The sequence below is a fragment of the Humulus lupulus genome, chromosome X, assembly GCF_963169125.1.
Source record: "Humulus lupulus chromosome X, drHumLupu1.1, whole genome shotgun sequence".
In the NCBI taxonomy this organism is placed as follows: domain Eukaryota; kingdom Viridiplantae; phylum Streptophyta; class Magnoliopsida; order Rosales; family Cannabaceae; genus Humulus; species Humulus lupulus.
Window position 1 is genome coordinate 51,659,432 of NC_084802.1, and position 19,096 is coordinate 51,678,527.

At 41.7% G+C, this 19,096-nt stretch overlaps 1 protein-coding gene across 1 annotated transcript; it reads right to left on the minus strand.

The window, feature by feature from the left end:
- Nucleotides 1-1,592: 1,592 nt before the first annotated feature.
- Nucleotides 1,593-2,003, minus strand: LOC133805813 (uncharacterized). The gene has a single exon (XM_062243964.1). It carries the CDS (start codon nt 2,001-2,003, stop codon nt 1,593-1,595), a length of 411 nt encoding a protein of 136 aa, XP_062099948.1.
- Nucleotides 2,004-19,096: the final 17,093 nt, after the last annotated feature.

Consider the following 19,096-nt stretch of genomic DNA (forward strand, 5'->3'; position numbering starts at 1 on the left):
CAAATATTTCTCATAGCAAATAACAATGAAAAGGCCTCAGAATAATGGATCATCACTAATCCTTCAGATTAGTGGGGATTTAATCAAAATGTAACATAAAAATATACCTCAAAGCCACCAAGCCAACATTCTGAAACTCACAAAGCCACTGAGCCAAGTGAATCGAAATCTCAAACCCCCCGAGATAATCAAAACAAATAGAAATCGCAAAATGGTGTCCCTGTTAAGTAAACATGGTTAAAATAGCCAAAATGACAACACCCATAAATCTAAACAAGTTCAATACCCATACCTACAAAAATAAAATGGAGTGTCGGAGGATGACAGAGTTGATATGGATGCCACAATTTAGAACCCACGATTCAGAGATGGAGGCGGAAGCATCGACCAAGACCACTCGCCAATGGAGGTGCAGATTCAGAGATGGAGGCGGCGGCAGCGACTAAGAATACTCATCAGAGGCGGGTTCAAGAAAAGAGGTGAAGGCATCTCGGTTCAACAACAAAGAAGAAAGCCTCTGGGTTGATTCAAGAATAGAGATGAAGGAAACTGGAAATGAAGGCACCCAATGCTCAACCATGGATATTAAGGGTCTCAGCTATGCTCAGCCATGGTTTGATGGTGGAGGCGGTGCTCGGAGAAGAGAGAAAAGAGAAGCAAAGCTCGGAGAAGAGAGAAGAGAGAGGCAGTGCTCGGAGAAGAGAACAGAGAGAGGCGACTGTGTTTGGAAGAGACAAGATTGAGTGTTTTGAGATATATGTTAGGGTTTAGGTTTATAAGTATAAATTTATATTAAATAATAAATTTATTTTTTTTAGTCTTATATTTATATGTATTGATAAAATAATGTGTTAATTATAAAATATGTATGGTCACACAAGTTGTAGACACGTCAACAGTGATTTTAATAAATTTTTTAAATTAAAATAAAATTGGTAGGAAAAGTGAGCTCCAAAAGCTGAAAATTTTCCCTCCAATATATATGTAGGTAAAATTCTTTACCTACCAATTTTATTGGTAGCGAAAAATAAATTTGAAATAGTTCATATATTTTGCAATATCTACTTACGAATAGTTCGTACCATTAAATATTCGTAGGTAAAACTCGTCTTTACCTACAAATAAATATAAGTATGTAAGAAATTGGTAGGTAAATGTCAAATTTATTGTAGTGTATCTACCAAGTTTTTCTTGATGTTGGCAAAAATGACTTTGTTAGAAGCGCCTACTTGGTCGTTGCCTTGGGGATAGGTGATGAAAGCAAAACTTAACTTCGTTTTGTAGGTGTTGCACAGTTCTTGTACTTTGGTGTTTTGGAACGGGATTTCGTTATCTACGACTATATCCCATGGGATCCCAAATTGGCAGATGGTGTGTTTCCATATAAAGCCCATGGTGTCCGTTTTGCTGACTGTGACATAGGCCTCTGCTACGACCCATTTAGTGAAGTAATCAGTAGCTAACAAGGCGTACTGTTTTCCTCCAGCGGCTCTGGGACATTCTCCAACCACGTCCATCCCCCACTTTGCAAAGGGCCAAGGGGCGATAGTGGAATGTAGGATTTGAGCGGGTTGATGGATGGTAGGTGCAAATCACTGGTATCTGTCAAATTTCTTCGCATAATCGCGTGCTTCTGTCATCATGTATGGCCAGTAATATCCTGCTGTGAGTGCTTTGTGTGCCAAGCTCCGTCTTCCTCTGTGGTTCCCACATGCTCCTTCGTGGATCTCCTCTAATAATTTTTTAGCTTCTGAGGGACGTAAGCATCGAAGATAGGGGTCGTTAAAGGATCTGCAGTACAACATTCCATGGATAATGGAGTACCATTGGGCTTTAAGGCGTAGAAGCTTTGCGTCTTTCGCATTGGGTGGTAGTTCAGACTTGGTCAGGTAGCGGATAATTGGATCCATCCAACATTCTCGTTCTGGCGAGATGGAAAAAATTGTCATAGCTTCTGCTGTACGACTTGTAAAAATTGCTGAGTGTCGAGAACAGTCTCCCATAGAGGCTTGCTTGGCGAGGGCATCGGCCCTCTGATTTAGTTCCCTCGGTATTTGTACAAGCTCAAATTGCAAGAATTGTGACTTTAATGTAGATACTTTTTCCAACAGGTTGGTCAGATGAGGTGCCTTGGTGTCGAAGTTGTCGGCCAACTACTCTATCATTAGCTTCGAATCCCCTCTGGCTCTCAGTCATCTGATGCCCATGCTTCGTGCCAATTCTAAACCGTAGATCAAAGCTTCATATTCGGCTTCATTATTTGTGGCGTGTTGCTCCAACCGTATGGCCTCCTCAACTTGTAATCCATAGGGTGCCTCCAATACGACCCCGATCCCAGCTCCTTGGGAATTGGAGGCTCCATCTGTGTGCATTGTCCACATCCATTCTTCTTCGAAGTTCAGCAGTTCAGGCGTGGTCTTGGGTGTGAAAGATTGTATCTTGACCAGAAAATCAGCTAGTACTTGGCCTTTCTTTGCTTTTCGTGGTGAGAACCGTATATCATATGTTCCGAGGTCAATTGCCCATTTGGACATTCTACCTGAGAGGTCGGGCTTGTTCAAGATCTGCTTTAACAAGTAGTATGTGTACACGATAATGGTGTGGCCTTCAAAATACTGTCGAAGTTTCTTCTTTGCTGTGATTAACGCGAGGACCAATTTTTCCATTATGTTGTAGCGTGTTTCGGCATCTAGCAGCATCTTACTATAGTAGAACACTAGCTTTTGCTAGCCTTTGTCTTCTCAAAAGAGCACAGAACTCACGGCAAAGTGGGAAACAGACAGGTACAAGAAGAGATCTTTGTTGGGTATGGGTGAGCTTAATATGGGGGGACTGCTCAGATAGGCTTTTAATTCCTCGAAAGCTTTATTTTGCTCTGCCCCTCAAGTGGTGTTGGAGGACTTCTTGATGCATTGGAAGAAAGGCTGGCAACGATCGGACATGTGTGATATGAATCTGCTCAGGGCTACGACTTTTCCTGTCAGAGCTGTGATATCCTAGATGGTTCTAGGCTCCTTGACTTCTGATAGTGAGGCAATCTGGGTCGGATTAGCCTTGATGCCCCCTTGGCTGACCACATACCCTAAGAACTGGCCGGAGGATACCCCCAAAACACATTTGTCTGGGTTCAACTTTATTTGATAGGCGTCGAGTATGTTGAAGCATTCTATTAGGTCTTCCACATGCGTGATACCCCACCGAGATTTGATCACTATGTCGTCAATATATACTTCCATGTTCCTGACGATCAATGAGGAAAAAAGCTTGTGCATCAGCCTCTGATATGTTGCTCCTGCATTTTTCAGGACAAAGGGCATGACTTTGTAACAGTATAGGCCACATTCTATTGTGAAATTCGTGTGGATTCAGTCTTCTGCTTTCATCGGGATCTGATTGTATCCTGAGTAGGCATCCATGAAGCTCATTCTTGTGCACCCCACCATGGCATCTATCATCTAATCAATTTTTGGAAGATGGTAGCTATCTTTAGGACATGCTTTGTTCAAGCTAGTGTAGTCTATGCACACTCATTTTCTCCCATTTTTCTTTGGGACCATTACAAGGTTGGCTAGCCAACTTGGATATAGGCATTCTTCAATTGCTCCTATGCTCTGCAACCGCTGTACCTCTTCTTGTATGGCCTAGTTGACTTCGGGAGCAAACCTCCTCTGCCTCTGCTTAACAGGCAGGAACTGTTTGATATGTTGAGGCTGTGACTCATGACAGAAGGATCAATTCCCGGTATATCATGCGATGACCAGGCGAAAGTCCCAACTGTGGTTTTCAGGAATTGGATTAGGGTCTGCTTTTCTATTTCGAGCAGTCGGGCACTTACCATCAATTTTTTGGATGGATCATTATCATCTATGCAGATTTCTTCTAGGTCGTCGAGAGTAGTTTGGGGCTTATCATGATCTTCTTCTGCGTCTAAGCCTCTGAGATATGCTGGTAAGCTGTCTGTTGATTGCTATTTGGTGGGGTTGTTGCCAGGGGAGGAGTTGCCAATTTCATTTATCTCCTTCAGGGTCAAGTAGCATCTCTTTGCTTGCTTCTGGCACCCTTTTATGTCGATTGTGTATCGCCCGTTAGGTAATTGACATCGCATAACTTGATGCAAGGTGGATACTACTCCTTGCATCCTATGGATCCAGTGCCTCCCCATGATGGCGTTGTACCTTGTGATGGAGTCCACTATGAGGAAATCTACTGGCAAACTGCGTTCTGCAGCGACTACATTTAACCTGATGGCGCGTTTTGGGTATACTCTTCGGCTGTTGAATCCCAGGATTGGTATAACAGAGGGTTTGATCTGACTTTCTTCGAGAACCATCTTCTGAAAGGCTTCCCAAAAGAGGACATCAACACCGCTGCCCTCGTCGACTAAGACTCTTCCCAATTGGAAATGGTCGACCTGCAACGAGATGACTAAAGGGTCATCATGGGGTAGGTGTACTGCCCGTAGATTTTCTTCTGTGAAGGTTATTGAAGAGGCTGGATAACATCTATTTTCTGAGGTGACAAAATTGACGGTGTGGCCTAACGATATGTACCGCTTTACCCTCTCCTCCATTCTTTTATGGTTTTTGGTTGTTTGCTCTTGTTCTGTGGTTAGCTCCACGGTCTCGTGTATCATGGGGATTTGTTTGAGAGGCTCTTACGAGCTTGTGGAAGCCACATTTGGGGAGGGTGTGTCCGTAGGTGGTGTCGGGGGAGAAGTGGTGTTATGCCGTGGGACGCTGGTCTTGTTAGATCCTTTAATGTACTGGGTCAATCGCCCATTTCTCACGAGGGCCTGGATCTGATTATGGAGGTTGTGGCATTCAGAGATTATGTGGCCATGGTCCTTGTGGAAGATGCAGAACCTGTTTTTGTTTCTTCTTTCTGGGGGAGTGGTGATCTTGTATGGTTCCCGCCAGGTGGGTCTGTCTTTGTTTTCTTCGTAGATGATCTCCTGAGGGATGGTGTACGCGAAAGAGGTGTATCGAGGTGGATCTCGATTTTCTCTTGGCTTCTTTCCCCCTTTCATGTGGTCTGAGTCCTGCCTGTTTCTTTTGTTGTCCCTTGTAGATGGAAGGAGAGGGTTATTTGCTGGTGGTGTTGAAATAAGGGCAGACTTCTTCTGCGCATGCTTCCAAAATTCCAGGACCATACGGTGGTGTCATAGTGAGGTTCTCGTGCAAGAGGGATCCCATTTGCAGACTTTTGACGAAGAGGTTAGCTGTGGTTGCAGGCTCTACGTCATGGATTCGATGTACGATCGAGGTCGATGAAATGTTGCAGGTATGACTTCGGGTGTTCATTTTCACCTTGCTCAATTTGATAAAGATCTGCCATTGTTCTTGGTGCTTCGTGATTGGCATTATACTGCTGGAGAAAGGCTCTGGGAAGATCATTGAAGCTGCTAACAGAGCCAGGTTTCAGTTGTCTGAACCACAACAAGGCTGGTCCGGAAAAGGTTGTGGAGAAGACTTTGCATTGTATGGCTTCATTGTTGACTTCCAAGGCCATCTTCTGCTAGAATTCAAATAGGGGATTGAGTGGGTCTCCTTTTCCATTGAATGCTGGTAAAGGAGGAATCACAAAGTCCCTTAGCTTGGGTTCGTTCTGTATCCAATCTGCGAAAGGTGATTTCTCGACGGTTCTTGAGACTAAATCTACGTAGTCAAAAGGGTACACAGATCTCCCGTCTGAGAACTTTTGCATCACCTCTCGTAGGATCTCCTCCTTCCAGCTTTCCAAGAACCTGACAGAGGGAGTACGCTCCTCGGTTGGCGCGTCTTACGGGGCCCGTGCCTGGATCTGTTGGGCCCCTTCTCAGCGGCCAATTGGGCTATTTTCGCAAGCTCTGCATCACTTTGCGTATATGTTTTGCACCGATCTGTCTGCTGCTTGCCAGCCCTTTGGTGGTGATGAGCTGGAGACGACGGCACAGAACCCTGGGACCCTTCCCTGATGTGGCGAGCATCTCTTTCGAGGGAGTCAATTTGGACGACCTGAGTTCCCGTCCCATCAAGGTTGGACTTTCTTTATCCTGGGCCCTATGTGTGGCTTCGTTTTTTTTTTCCAATTCGGCAAACTCAGATTCTATCCTGGCCTGAGCTTTGGTTAGTGTCTTGATAGCTTCATCGAATCTTTGTTGACTGGCTTCCAGCAATTGACACATCCTGTCGATTTGATTGCCGACATCTGTTGCGAGGGCGATCTGGGCGACTAGACCTGGTGCTCCGTTGTTCTTGGGTGGCATGGATTTCGTGTTCGGGTGAATTTTGATTGTTTGGGAAGTTTCTTGACTTAACGATGTTGTTAGAGAGGGAAAATTTCCCACAGACGGCACCAATTTGTTGATGCAACAACTTTGTCTTTCTAAATCTGGAGGTACTTGTCAATGAACTCTGGTTCTCCAATGCTTCTCTGTCGATGAAGATGACTCTACTGATCGTCGAACCATCGGGGAGTACCTCCAAGAAAGACACTTCGATGCTTAAGTCAAATTTCGATCCCCTCATCTGAATGAGAACTCGGTATTTATAGAATAAAAAATAATATTAGGTGGTTAGTTGGTTAACTTTGTTCCCTGCTTGGTCGGAGAAATAAGTGAATTTCCCTCAAAAATGCTTTTGGCTCTATTAAATATGCAGAGGACAAAGGCGTAGACCGCCTTTGACCCGTGACTTCTGATTCTGGAGCTTCTGCAAGGGCCAGAACGCTCCACTTCAACTTACTTAAAATGGAAAAGCCCTTTGGACCGAATATTTTGGGCCCAACACTACCACAAGAAGAAGAAAAATATCTTAATATTTTAGAAACTTAAATAAATGGGAGAAGGAAACTTCAACCCAAAAAAACATTTATTAAGACCTATTTTTTTTTTAAGTATCATCAATAAATACTTCAATTAACCATCAAAACTTGTGACTGCATAAAACATGATCAAATATTCAGATAAAGATTTCTATTTTCTAACTTTGTCTTTTTATTTGGGTCACCTTGATTCTCCATTATTCTGTCGTTTTCTTCATTCTTTTCACCAATAGTAAGTTGTTTTTCTACATTGGTTTTGTAAACATATGCAAAATAAAATTAAAATTATGAATGATATAGTCTTCCATTGATCAATTACAAAATTTCAACTGCTTCATGAATCAAGGCGAATGGCTGCCCGAGGTTTTGGGTCTCTGTTTGATTAAATTATAATTTTACCCTTGAGTTTAATGTTGATTTAACAAATATGAGTAATAGGGAAGGTGTTATCCCCAAAAATTGGAGATCGATGACATGGAAATAGAGGTGACAAATGGCAGTGCATGGTCCGTAAACGACACGTTAATAGTCATTTAATATATATTGGCTCCTCAAAGTCGTGATAAAGTGATCTGGCTTAGGAGTGTCCTGGTAGACCAATGAAGAATTTTGACTGGCCAGTAAGTGTCATGACCGACCAGGCATGACCTTGTCCAACCAATCATATGGTTGTTTTCCCAGGAATGATCTTGTCTGCCCAGGAATGACCTTGTCTGCCCAGAAATGACCTTGTCTACCTAGGCATGACCTTGTCTACCCAGGAATGACCTTATCTGCCCAGGCATGACCTTGTCTGACCAGGCATGAACTTGGCCGATCGGTCATGACCATGTCCGACCAGCTAAGTGCATGTCTGCCCAGCGAAGTGCATGTCTTCCCAGGGAAGTGCATGTCTGCCCAGTCAAGTGCATGACTGCCCAGTAAAGGTGTGGCCGACCAGACTGAAGGTGATATGGATCAACTAGATAGAGCAGGACTAAGTCAAGATTCCCAGAAACGGCTTCAACAAGAATCGGTCTGGGTATACGCGGGAATCTCTCATTTTATCCCATAAATTTAGTGTACTGTTATATTTTGAATATTATTGTAATTTAAGTATAATGAGAATAATAAAATATCCCGATTATGGGGGGATATCATCTGTACGATCCTAATCCTATAAATACAAGGCTTATGGCATCATAAAAGGGACTTTGACTTTTGGGACTTTTAAACTTTTAATCCGAATTTTCTAGAGAGAGAGAGAGTACTTGTATTTTATAGAATTCTTGTATTCTTGTAATCTGCACTGAAGAAACTCAGTTGACTCAGGTTCATCTGATCTTGAGTGCAGATCTATAATCACAACTCTAAGTGGATTAGGCTATTACCAATATATCGGGGCTGAACCACTATAAAAATTATGTGTGTTATTTACGTTCTTTTCAAAATCGTCTGTGTCGTTTATTTCTCTTGAAGGTTTTTGTCGTTTTTGACGTCTACACGTCGTTGGCAAAAAACGCGGTCAACATTTTGGTGCTTTCATTGAGAGTCTGAAGAGAAAGACAGACGGTCCTTGAAGTATTATGGTACCTAAGAACACCAATGCGGCCTCCAAGAAGACAGGCTCCTCTAAAGAGCCTGCCAGACCAGAAGGTCCTAGCCTTCAAGACCGTGAAACTGAGCCTAGAGTCGTGCTCGAGGACGTAACTCCAGAAGTTGAAGAGCTCCAGGAAGCCATGAGCGCCTTCCAGGAGGAGATGGCACAATTCAACGCCAGACAGGAGGCGTTCGCTGAAGAGATGATCACGCAGAAAGCTGCATTAGAGCAGCAAAGGCGCGATATGGAGGCCAGAAGTGAAGAGCTCAGACAACAACAAGAGGAGGTCAACCAAAGACATCGTGAAGTAGTACTTGCTCTAGAAGCAGCTACCCAATTGGCCCAAGCCAATGCTCAAGCCGCTGCACAAGTAGCCACCCAGGGAGCAAGTAATAATAACGTTGGTCGGAGGACCACTGACAGAGCCGATTCACGAGGACTGGGCAGAAGCAGGAGTAACCTCCCTGGTCGGGAAGATGATGGGAACCGATCCTGAACTGCCTCAACGCAAAGGGAGCACTCTAGAACCCCCTCCAGGAGCCACCAATCAGAGACTTCTAGATCAGGGAGTCACCGGTCGGGCAGTAAAAAGACTCCACCCAGGCAGGATCAGACCAAGACTCCTCGAGAGAAGAGGACTTCACAATTCAAAGATGGGCACGGTCGTGATGAGGCTGATAGTCATCACACCGATCAGTCAAAGGAAAAGGAGGGCAGTGACCAACAAGGAGGAAAAGATTGCCCAGGGCGTACCGAAAGGCCTCCACTGCACCCCGGCCAGCAACGTAGTGGGAGAGAGCAAGTCCCGCGTAGTAAGCCCTCTGAAAAATCGAAAAGTACAGTGTTTGATCGGGCAGGAGAGCATGCTTCCCGGAAGGATCTGAGGGACGTTATCACCAACAAGAGGAGGACCGTCCCGGTCGAAGGGAAAAATTTGGATCGCCTTGCCAGTCAAGTAGAAATACTTGACGGTGGCGCGCCAGATGGTAATGCCCAACCAGGCGGTCAAAGCCTTGGAACCTCATCAATTGCACCAGCCATCCAAGCCCAGCTTGACATGCTAACAGCTGCAGTGCAAAGTTTGTCAAAACGACCTTCCGAGATAGATGCGATAGACCACCGGAGTGGCAGCCCATTTTGTGCCCAGATTAGAGCATCCCAGCCACCTGCAAAGTACAAAGCACCAGTACTGTCAGTTTATACAGAAAAGGCAAACCCGATAAGGCACGTAGGGAAATTCGAAGATTAGATGGAGCTACTCGGAGTAAGTGACGATTATCGGTGTAGAGTTTTCCCGATTACCTTGACGAATACTGCCCAGGAATGGTATTAAAAGTTTAAGCCAAACTCCATTACCTCTTGGGAAGCATTCAGGAAGGAGTTTTGTAGACAATTCAGCACTGCCCGGACTCCACCAGTTTATGCCAACCACTTGGCAGATATCAAACAAGGAAAAGATGAGTCTCTAAAGAACTATATACAGAGATTCATGAGAGAAGCCAATAGAGCAACTGTTGTAGGAGACGAGGGGAAGATGGTTGCCATATCTGTTGGGATAACTTATCGGAGCCCTTTGTGGGACTGTATACATAGAAATCCAATTTCAATACTTCAACAATTTCTTGACCGGGCGGACAAGTATATGAAATTGGATGATGCAATAGAGAAAGAGGAGAATAGCATAAACAATCCGTGTGGATCAAGTGACTCTGGTGGAAGGAAACGTCGAAATAACGGGTCTGGCCACCATGAGGAAAAGAAAGCAAAGTTGAATTCAAATGAAAGGCCAACCAAGTATGAGCCTCAATTCACTAACTACACAACTCTCTTGACCAGCCGAGTAGAGATATATCTTGCTAGTCATGAAGAGGTTCCTTACAAGAAGCCTCCCCCCATCAGGAAAGAGATGAGGAAGAGAGACATGAATAATTTTTGTCGTTTCCATGGAGATTATGGTCACGACACGAATGAATGCAATCACCTCAAGGACGAGATAGAATTTCTTCTCCGGTCGGGCAAGTTGAGGAAGTATCGGGCAAAGACACCCCAAGGAGAAGGAGGTAGCATCAATCCTGGTTTCAAGCGACAAAGATCTCCACCCTTACAGCCCGAACCTGTGGACTTTACCTTAGACACTATATGTGGAGGTCCACACTTGACTGAGGAAAGCAACGAAGCAAAGGAGAAGTATGCTAAGCGGGAGTGCTAGGATCAGAAACCACTGGAGTGGCGCGCATCGAAGGATATATTATTTCTAAATACCGCTTTCAGAGTGGTAGCTTGATTTCGAGTTGTTAGACTTATTATTTAAGTTTAGTTTATGAGCTGGTTATTTGCTAACCAGTCATTTTATTTTTGAACAATTTTGGTTGTTTAAGACTCATTATTAGACATGTTTTTTCCTTTTTAATTTACGAGTAATAAAAGAGACTACGCGTAGCGTGGTCGATTCTTGCTACAAATATGCATGTGTTTTAGTTATCCGCGCAGTGTTCAATTGGTTGGTAAAATCGGACAGTGTTTAACTGATCAATACGTTCAAGCAGTGTTCAACTGCTCGAATATTTTCCATATAATTCTATGTGTTTCACGAGTAATTGACTGCTTGAACAGATTCGGTCAAGTAGCAAGTGACTAAGGATCTTTCAACCCTCGATCACCTGGGGGGCACATGGGGTATACTGGTATATAATTTAACACAGGCAATAAGAGTGCAAGTTAATATATTTGTTTTTAGGCTGACTTGTAAATTTTCGAAGTCCAAAAAGGCCATTAAGCTAACTTGTTTGACAAAGCTTAAGTAACTTGGAATTTTTTTTTAAAATTTCAAGTTAGGAGTAGATATTCGTGTGACAATAAACATGCTCATAAAATATTAGAGCAATAAGAGTGTGAGAAAGTATACTTAGTATGGACTTATGAAATGTCTAAAATTTCTAAGTTAGAAAAATAAGTACTCATGCGAAAATATAAGGCATACACCAGAGTGACTTTACTATTCACCAATAACTTATAACTTTTTAAGTCTAAAAGAGACTTAGAATTTTTTAAGTTAACAAAGAAAAGTAAAGTATAAATGCCAACAGCTCGGTCGTACAAGAAAAATATCAAAGCTGCTAAGCAACAATTGTCTTCACAACAAAAAAGAGTAAACTACTAGCAAGGTACAAGGTTTAGCTGATCAGGTGCAACGTTTTCCTGGTCGGGAGAGATACAACTTCCCTGGTCAGCTGAGCATGTATCACTGTTCGAGTAGGAAACTCTATTGTTGAGCATGACTAACATCGATGAGTCTCTAGAGTGAATCAAACAAACACAAGCAAATGAATGCAAAGTAAAAATATTTACTACACAGTGAAAAATTTTCTTTGAGAAGAGAAGTCAATTTTTCCAAGATTGATTGAGAGAAATCAATATCTCAAAACTCTAACAAGGTGTTTTAATGGTGTTCGGAGAGATAAGGCATGCTTAAGTAGCTATGCCATATGCCCGAGTGGTTGTGTCACATGTCCAAAGCTGCATGACCGAATGGCTGGACAAACACGCCGAGGAGCTGTTGGTACACGCGCATCCGAGAAGCTCCATGTCCAAGCGACCATGGTTGTGTGCGCGCGTCCGAAAGCTAGTGTCCGAGCGGTGTGTGGGCTGTCCGACCAGCTGGAGATGCATCCAAGCGGCTGGAGGAGTAGCATCCGAGCAGCTGCCACACTTCTATCCGATGAGCCATGATGACCGAAGATATGTGTGTGTCCGAGCGGACATTATGTCCAAGGAGCCAAGGGGAAGGTGCATCCGATCGGATGTGTGTGTCCGAGCATGAGACCTTGGCCCTAGCCCGAAGCCAAGAGTCCGATCGGATCTTACCACAACCACTCGGACTAAGTCCCATCCAATCGGACTAGAATTTCCAAACAATTCCAAGAACAATGGCCAATCGGCCATACCCCAACATACCATAAACCCATTCCAAAAAGAAAAGCCCTAAATTCCATCTAGCACAAACACCATTTCTCATCCAAAACATATACTACAACAAGACCAAGATCAAAAAATAGAATTTGAAGAAATCACAAGACAAGTTCAGTCGTGGGAGTTTACGTAAAAGTTATCAACCGTATGGGAGCTTTTGAATGACCTCAAGAACATTTTGCTAGAAGAAAAGTTTATCATACGAGAAAATCGTATAATAAACTTGGGGGGCAAATGTTATCCCCAAAAATTGGAGATTGATGACGTGGCAATAGAGGTGACAAATGGCAGTGCATGGTCCGTAAACGACAAATTAATAGTCGTTTAATATATATTGGCTCCTCAGAGTTGTGATAAAGTGATCTGGCTTAGGAGTGGCCTGGTAGACCAATGAAGAATTTTGACTGGCCAGTAAGTGTCATGACTGACCAGGCATGACCTTGTCTGACCAGTCATATGGTTGTGTGCCCAGGAATGACCTTGTCTGCCCAGGAATGACCTTGTCTGCCCAGGCATGACCTTGTCCGACCAGGCATGAACTTGGCCGATCGGTCATGACCATGTCCGACCAGCTAAGTGCATGTCTGCCTAGCTAAGTGCATGTCTGCCCAGTCAAGTAAATGACTGCCCAGTCAAGTGCATGACTATCCAATCAAGTGCATGACTGCCCAGTAAAGGTGTGGCCGACCAGACTGAAGGTGATATGGATCAACTAGATAGAGCAGGACTAAGTCAAGATTCCCAGAAACTGCTTCAACAAGAATCGGTCTTGGTATACGCGGGAATCTCTCAATTTATCCCACGAATTTAGTGTACTGTTATATTTTGAATATTATTGTAATTTAAATATAATGAGAATAATAAAATATCCCGATTATGGGGGGATATCATTTGTACGATCCTGAGCCTATAAATACAAGGCTTATGGCATCATAAAGGGGACTTTGACTTTTGGGGCTTTTAAACTTTTGATCCAAATTGTCTAGAGAGAGAGAGAGAGTACTTGTATTTTAGAGAATTCTTGTATTCTTGTAATCTGCACTGAAGAAACTCAGTTGACTCAGGTTCATCTGATCTTGAGTGCAGATCTATAATCACAACTCTAATTGGATTAGGCTATTACCAAAATATTGGGGCTGAACCACTATAAAAATTATGTGTGTTATTTACTTTCTTTTCAAAATCGTCTGTGTCGTTTATTTCTCTTGAAGGTTTTTGTCGTTTTTGACGTCTACATGTCGTTGGCCAAAAACGCGATCAACAGAAGGGACTAAAGTGTAACAAAGAAAATAGAATTTGGGGACTCATGCTCCAATTATTAAATTGGGGAGTTAAGTGATACACTTGTTCAATATTAAGTTTTTAAATCCAAATATTATTATTATATTAATAAATAAAAATATAATACTTAAAATAGAATATTTTGTTTTAATTATAACTTGTTGCAATCTGCTATAATAGGTCACTAAAAATGTAATAATCATAGTTACGTAAAAATTACTATATATATATATATATATATCTTTTCTTCACATCATCACCAATAGATGATGCAAATATATAGTGTCAAATTTAGCAAAAAAAATGAATAAATGTTTCCTTCTTCACAATATTTCTAATTATGCTTTAATGTACATAAATGCAAAATTAACAAACATAAAACTATAATAAATTTTCATTTAATATTTATTAAAAACATATAAATATATATAACTTTCTAATTAATTTTGACTTTAATATAAAATAAATAAAAAAAGAATTAAAAAGACTTTAATTAATGTCAATTAATAAAGAAGATATAGAAAATAATAATTAGTGTCAAAATTATAAATAAAAAATAGGTCATTTATTGTTGTGCAAAACTTGGCACATGCTATATCTTGTGCTAAACTTGGCACTGGTTTTAGCACATCAATGAAGAGACATTTTTTTTTAAAAGCACTAAAATATATCACTATATCATCAATTTAACACCTTATTGGAGACGCTCTTAGCTTGCTAAGTAACAATCAAAGAGGTGTGCAAGGGTGCAAATCATGGACATAATCGATATTGTTCAATCCAAAAAGTTGATGAGTGATTTCATTCCACATTTAGGTCATGAGTTGCTTATGGAACAAAATCACTGAGTGTGAACACTAGAAGAAAAATAATTTTTAGCGGCGACAATATTAGCGGTAACCAAAAATCGCCGCCAATAATTCCAATATCACCAGCGACAAAGTATGTTCGCCACTGATATAACATTGGATATATTTTTTAAATTTACAATATTATTAGCAGAGACATTTTTTATATTTTCCCTTAATAAATTCAAAAATACAAAGAAAAACGTGGAAATTTCCCCACCAACATTTTTCAATGGATTATTAGCGGCGATAGTCGCCACGTGTTTTAAAAAAACATCACTGGGGACTATTAGTGGTGAGAACCATTTCTTAGTCGACCCTTCTTCTTCATTTCTCAAAATACCACCCTTTCTCAGTCGCCACCTACCCAGCCACCCACGCACCAGCCACGCCTCCCCAGCCACCCACCCACCAGACCCCATCGTTGTGTCACCCACCTCCCCGAAGCCACCCCAAAGCCGCCCTGTCACCCCCCACTCTCTCTCTCTCCCACGGTTACTCTCTCTCTCTCTCCTCCAGTCTCTCTCTCGCTCCCCAAGGCCGCCTACTCTGTCGCCGCACCACCGCGGCGCCACTCCGTCGCCACATCACCCTGGATTCACCCCGTCCCCCACCCCCTCTCTCTCTCCCGCGGTCACTCAATCTCTCCTGTGGTGTCTCTTTCTCTCTCTCCGAGGCCGCCTACCTCGTCATCGCACCACCCTGTCGCCACCACACCTCGTCAGCGATATATATATAAATATATATGTTTGCTTTTTTTAATTATATATATGTTTGTTTTTATTTTTTAGTTTCTCAGTTTATATATATATCTGTTTTTATTTTATATATATGTTTTTATTTATTTCATTTTTGTATTTATATTTTAATATTATCGTGTATATGTGTATATATATGTGTATATGTGTGTATAAATATATATGTTTATGTATGTGTATAAATATATACATATGTTTATATGTGTGTGTATAATTATATATATGTGTGGTCGTGTGTTCATGTAACATCCTGTGTTTCGAACACCCGTTAGTAGCCAATTGGAGCCGGTGAAGAATTATGTGAAATATTATTTTGATAAATGATATTATATGAATTTGCGATGATTAGTGAATTTTATAGTCATTGTAATGATTCGGTTAAGGATCTAGTGAAAATAATGATTGATCTCGCACCAAGGAATAAACCCTAATGGGAGAAAAATCTCGGATTAAATAAAATAGGAAATACTATGGCATAAAAATATTAATTTTTGGCTGGCAACTAAGAATTTATAGTCGAGTCAATATGTTTAAGAAAAATTTATTGAGGTTCGAATTCCAATCAACCGAACTTAAGAATGAGAATTTCTTGCTCGGGCCTCTACGGGCATTTTGGTCAATTTTATAAAATTACCAAAATTATGTGATATGTGACAAATCTTATTTTTGGGTCACATTTAATCTAATTAATTAATCTTTGAGGTATTTAAAAACTATAGGGTAAATTTTAGGGAATTTTAGATAAGTAAAATTACCAAAGGGCCCTTGAGTGTCTAAGGAGAGAGTTAAAGATGAGCAAGGGCATAAATGTCTTTTCCAAGGGAAGAGAGAGAGAGAGAGGGGTGGGTGGTGAGTCTATGTTTAAGGCTCTCAAGAGCCTAGGACATCTACCCTAGGAAGAATAAGAGCCTTACTACAATGCCCCAAATTTCCTAATAAGATTTAGGACCTTGATTAGGAGGCCGGGAGGGCCATAATTACTTTATTATGTTACTAAATGATAATATGCATGTTTAGGTGTATTAAATATGCATGTGAACCCATTTATGAGTAATTGGGTGATTTTCATATTTTGGCCATTTCGGGCATATTTGGCATATATGTGATATGTGTGTGGTGCTTTATTATTATTTGGTTATGCCAGGGTTACCCAGCACAAGACGATCCTAGGAGGTAAGCTAGTGGGAAAGTCACAACGGGATTTATTCTTGACTCGGAGTGAGTCAAGGGGTATTTAGAGCATTACCGGGTTATTGGGTAATGGGAATAAATATTTGGTGATAAATTGGGAGTTAGTAAAATCAGGGGGAAATTCTGGAGGTTTTGACTATTTTGTCCCTGGGGTGTTTTCCGGACCCCGAGTGTTAGGATTTGGTTGAGGCTACTTAAGCTTAGAGTAACCTTTTAAAAGAATAAAATAGCGTTCTGTACGTTCTCTCTCCCTCAAAGTTTCCTATTCGTCTCCCAATCGTGTTTTCGATGGTAACTTGAGTTCTAGGACTCGGGATCAAGCGAGGATTGAGGCATAGCGATCCTAGGAAAGACTAGAAGCTTATTAGCCGAAGGATTTAGGTGGAAACAACTCAATCGGAGGTAATTCAAGTCTTAAGTTTTAAGTTTTTAAAAGTTTTAAGCTTGAATTAGATTTTGTGTTTTGATGAGTTTTTGTTAGAATTGAAGCTTGGGTTTTATGGGTTTTGGATCATGGGGATGTTTGGGAACTTTGATTTTGGGATTTGGAGATGTTTGGATAGGTTTTTGGAAGGTTTTAAAAGTGGAAAAACGAAGAAAAGTGGTTGGTGCGAGGTTGGGCCGCGACCTTGTTCTAGGGTGCCGCGGCCCTAGCTTGATGAAGGTGGAGGAGGCTCTGCCAGGGGGGCGAGCCGCGGCATGGTCCATGGAGGGCCGCGGCCCTTAAGGGAAAAAAATGCCAAACATGAGTTTTTGTGATGGAAACTTAACTCTAAGGGCCTGGGATCGATCCTACTACCTAGTTGAGTGGGATTCGATGTCCCGGAGGCTTGGGTTGGGTTTGGAAGTATTTATTTACTCATTGTGATGAGGTTTTATATTATGGTTGTGACTAGATTTTCACTAGGGGCTAGGGATCAAGATCGTGCTTGTGCCTCATTTATTGGTAACCTGTGCTTGGACCAAAGGTAAGAAAACTGCACCCTGTGTATATGTGACATGCATGGTTATTCTTGATTCATGTTGGATGTTTAAATGTAACGCACGAGAAACATGTGATTAGGACATGCTTTGTATACTGAGTATGATATTGTTCAGAGCTTGAGCCTCTGTGTTTATGCATGGTCCTAATTGTGCTATTATTTGTTAAGTAAGCATGTTGAATGCCCTGTATTCGGATATTGGATATGTGATATATGTTTGGTGGGATTGCTTACTTGTATATGGCACTGACTAGTCAGGGACACTGGCCTAAGAGTCAGAAACGGCATAAGCGTCCTAAACGCGGGGCCGAATGAAGATTAGATCTAATCGATATCAGCATTGAATGACTCATATGGGGTATTAATGCTGGACTGACCCTAAGGTCGATGAAACTTATAAGTGCTTGGCTAGTCTAGGACTAGTTACTCAGAGCCAAGGCCTAAGGCCTAGGTGACTGCTTGTCACATGGCTAGGGAACGATGTTCCAGGGTTATGACTCTATGGTCATGAGGAAGGTTATGTTGGTGACTAGTCATCATGCACCTATCCTATTTAAGCTAGTGAAAGGATCACTTATCTGCTCGACAGGTTTATGCTGGTGACTATTTCACTAGATACCTATCTTGTATAAGCTAGTGAAAGGATAACTTATCTATAAGCCCCGGTGACCCTAACGTCACATGGCTATTGGGAACGGAACCCACCTTAGTTATTGTACCACTGTCACTCTTCTATATTGGGCTAAAAGCCCTGAATGATTATTATGATCATTGGTTGATGTGTTATACTCAACATTTCGTGGACTCATTTGCCTGCTTGAATAGGGCTATATCTGCTAGGCGTGTGCCTTATGATCTGATGACATGTTATTACTGTTCATGAGCATATTGAGTTTTCTTGATGGGCTTCGGCTCACGGGTGCTATGTGGTGTAGGTAAAGGAAAAAGAAAGTTGGACCATCCTTGAGTTGGAAAGCTTAGGTGACGATGTGTACATATGCAACTGCTCGACCACCATGGCCGATCGAGGTTTGAAGGGGAACTAGGGTTAAACCCTGTTTTGCGGCTTAGATCGGCTGGTTGTAAATATTTTCTTGTAATAGACCTTTAAATTATATTTTTGGGATCCCAATGTATATAATAAATGTTCTAATAAGTTAATCTTTCTCTTTCTTGGCATCAACATGAATATACTAGTGTGTGCTTGTAGTAGTAGATTACACTAGTTTTGTTTGGGCCATTAAGACCAGGGTATACTTAATACCTACTCTTGCAATACTTTTGCATTCTGCAGCTACATGGTAAGTAGGTTCGGGTTGAAGCCAGAACCTTAGCATAATATAGTCCAGGTTGGAGCCAGGACACGGTAAGAATTTATAGTCCGAGTTGAAGCCAGGACACGCTAAGAATATATGGTCTGGGTAGAAACCAGGACATGGTGAATATATAGTCCGGGTTGGAGCGAGGACATGGTGAATATATAGTCCGAGTTGGAGCCAGGACAATGGTAATAAAGTTTGGGTTGGAGCCAGGACATTAACGATGGAACTTGGTTGAGGCCTGTATCTCTTTTTGATGATTTAATTTATTAGTGATGATGTGTGTTAAATATATTTGAATATTTTGAGAATCTTTTGAGTGTAGGATATTACGATATGAGTGATATATTGTATGTTTTGGGAATTT

Bases quoted from the DNA above. Each gene is read 5' to 3' on its own strand.
- LOC133805813 (XM_062243964.1), bottom strand. From the start codon at position 2,003: ATGGGAGACTGTTCTCGACACTCAGCAATTTTTACAAGTCGTACAGCA.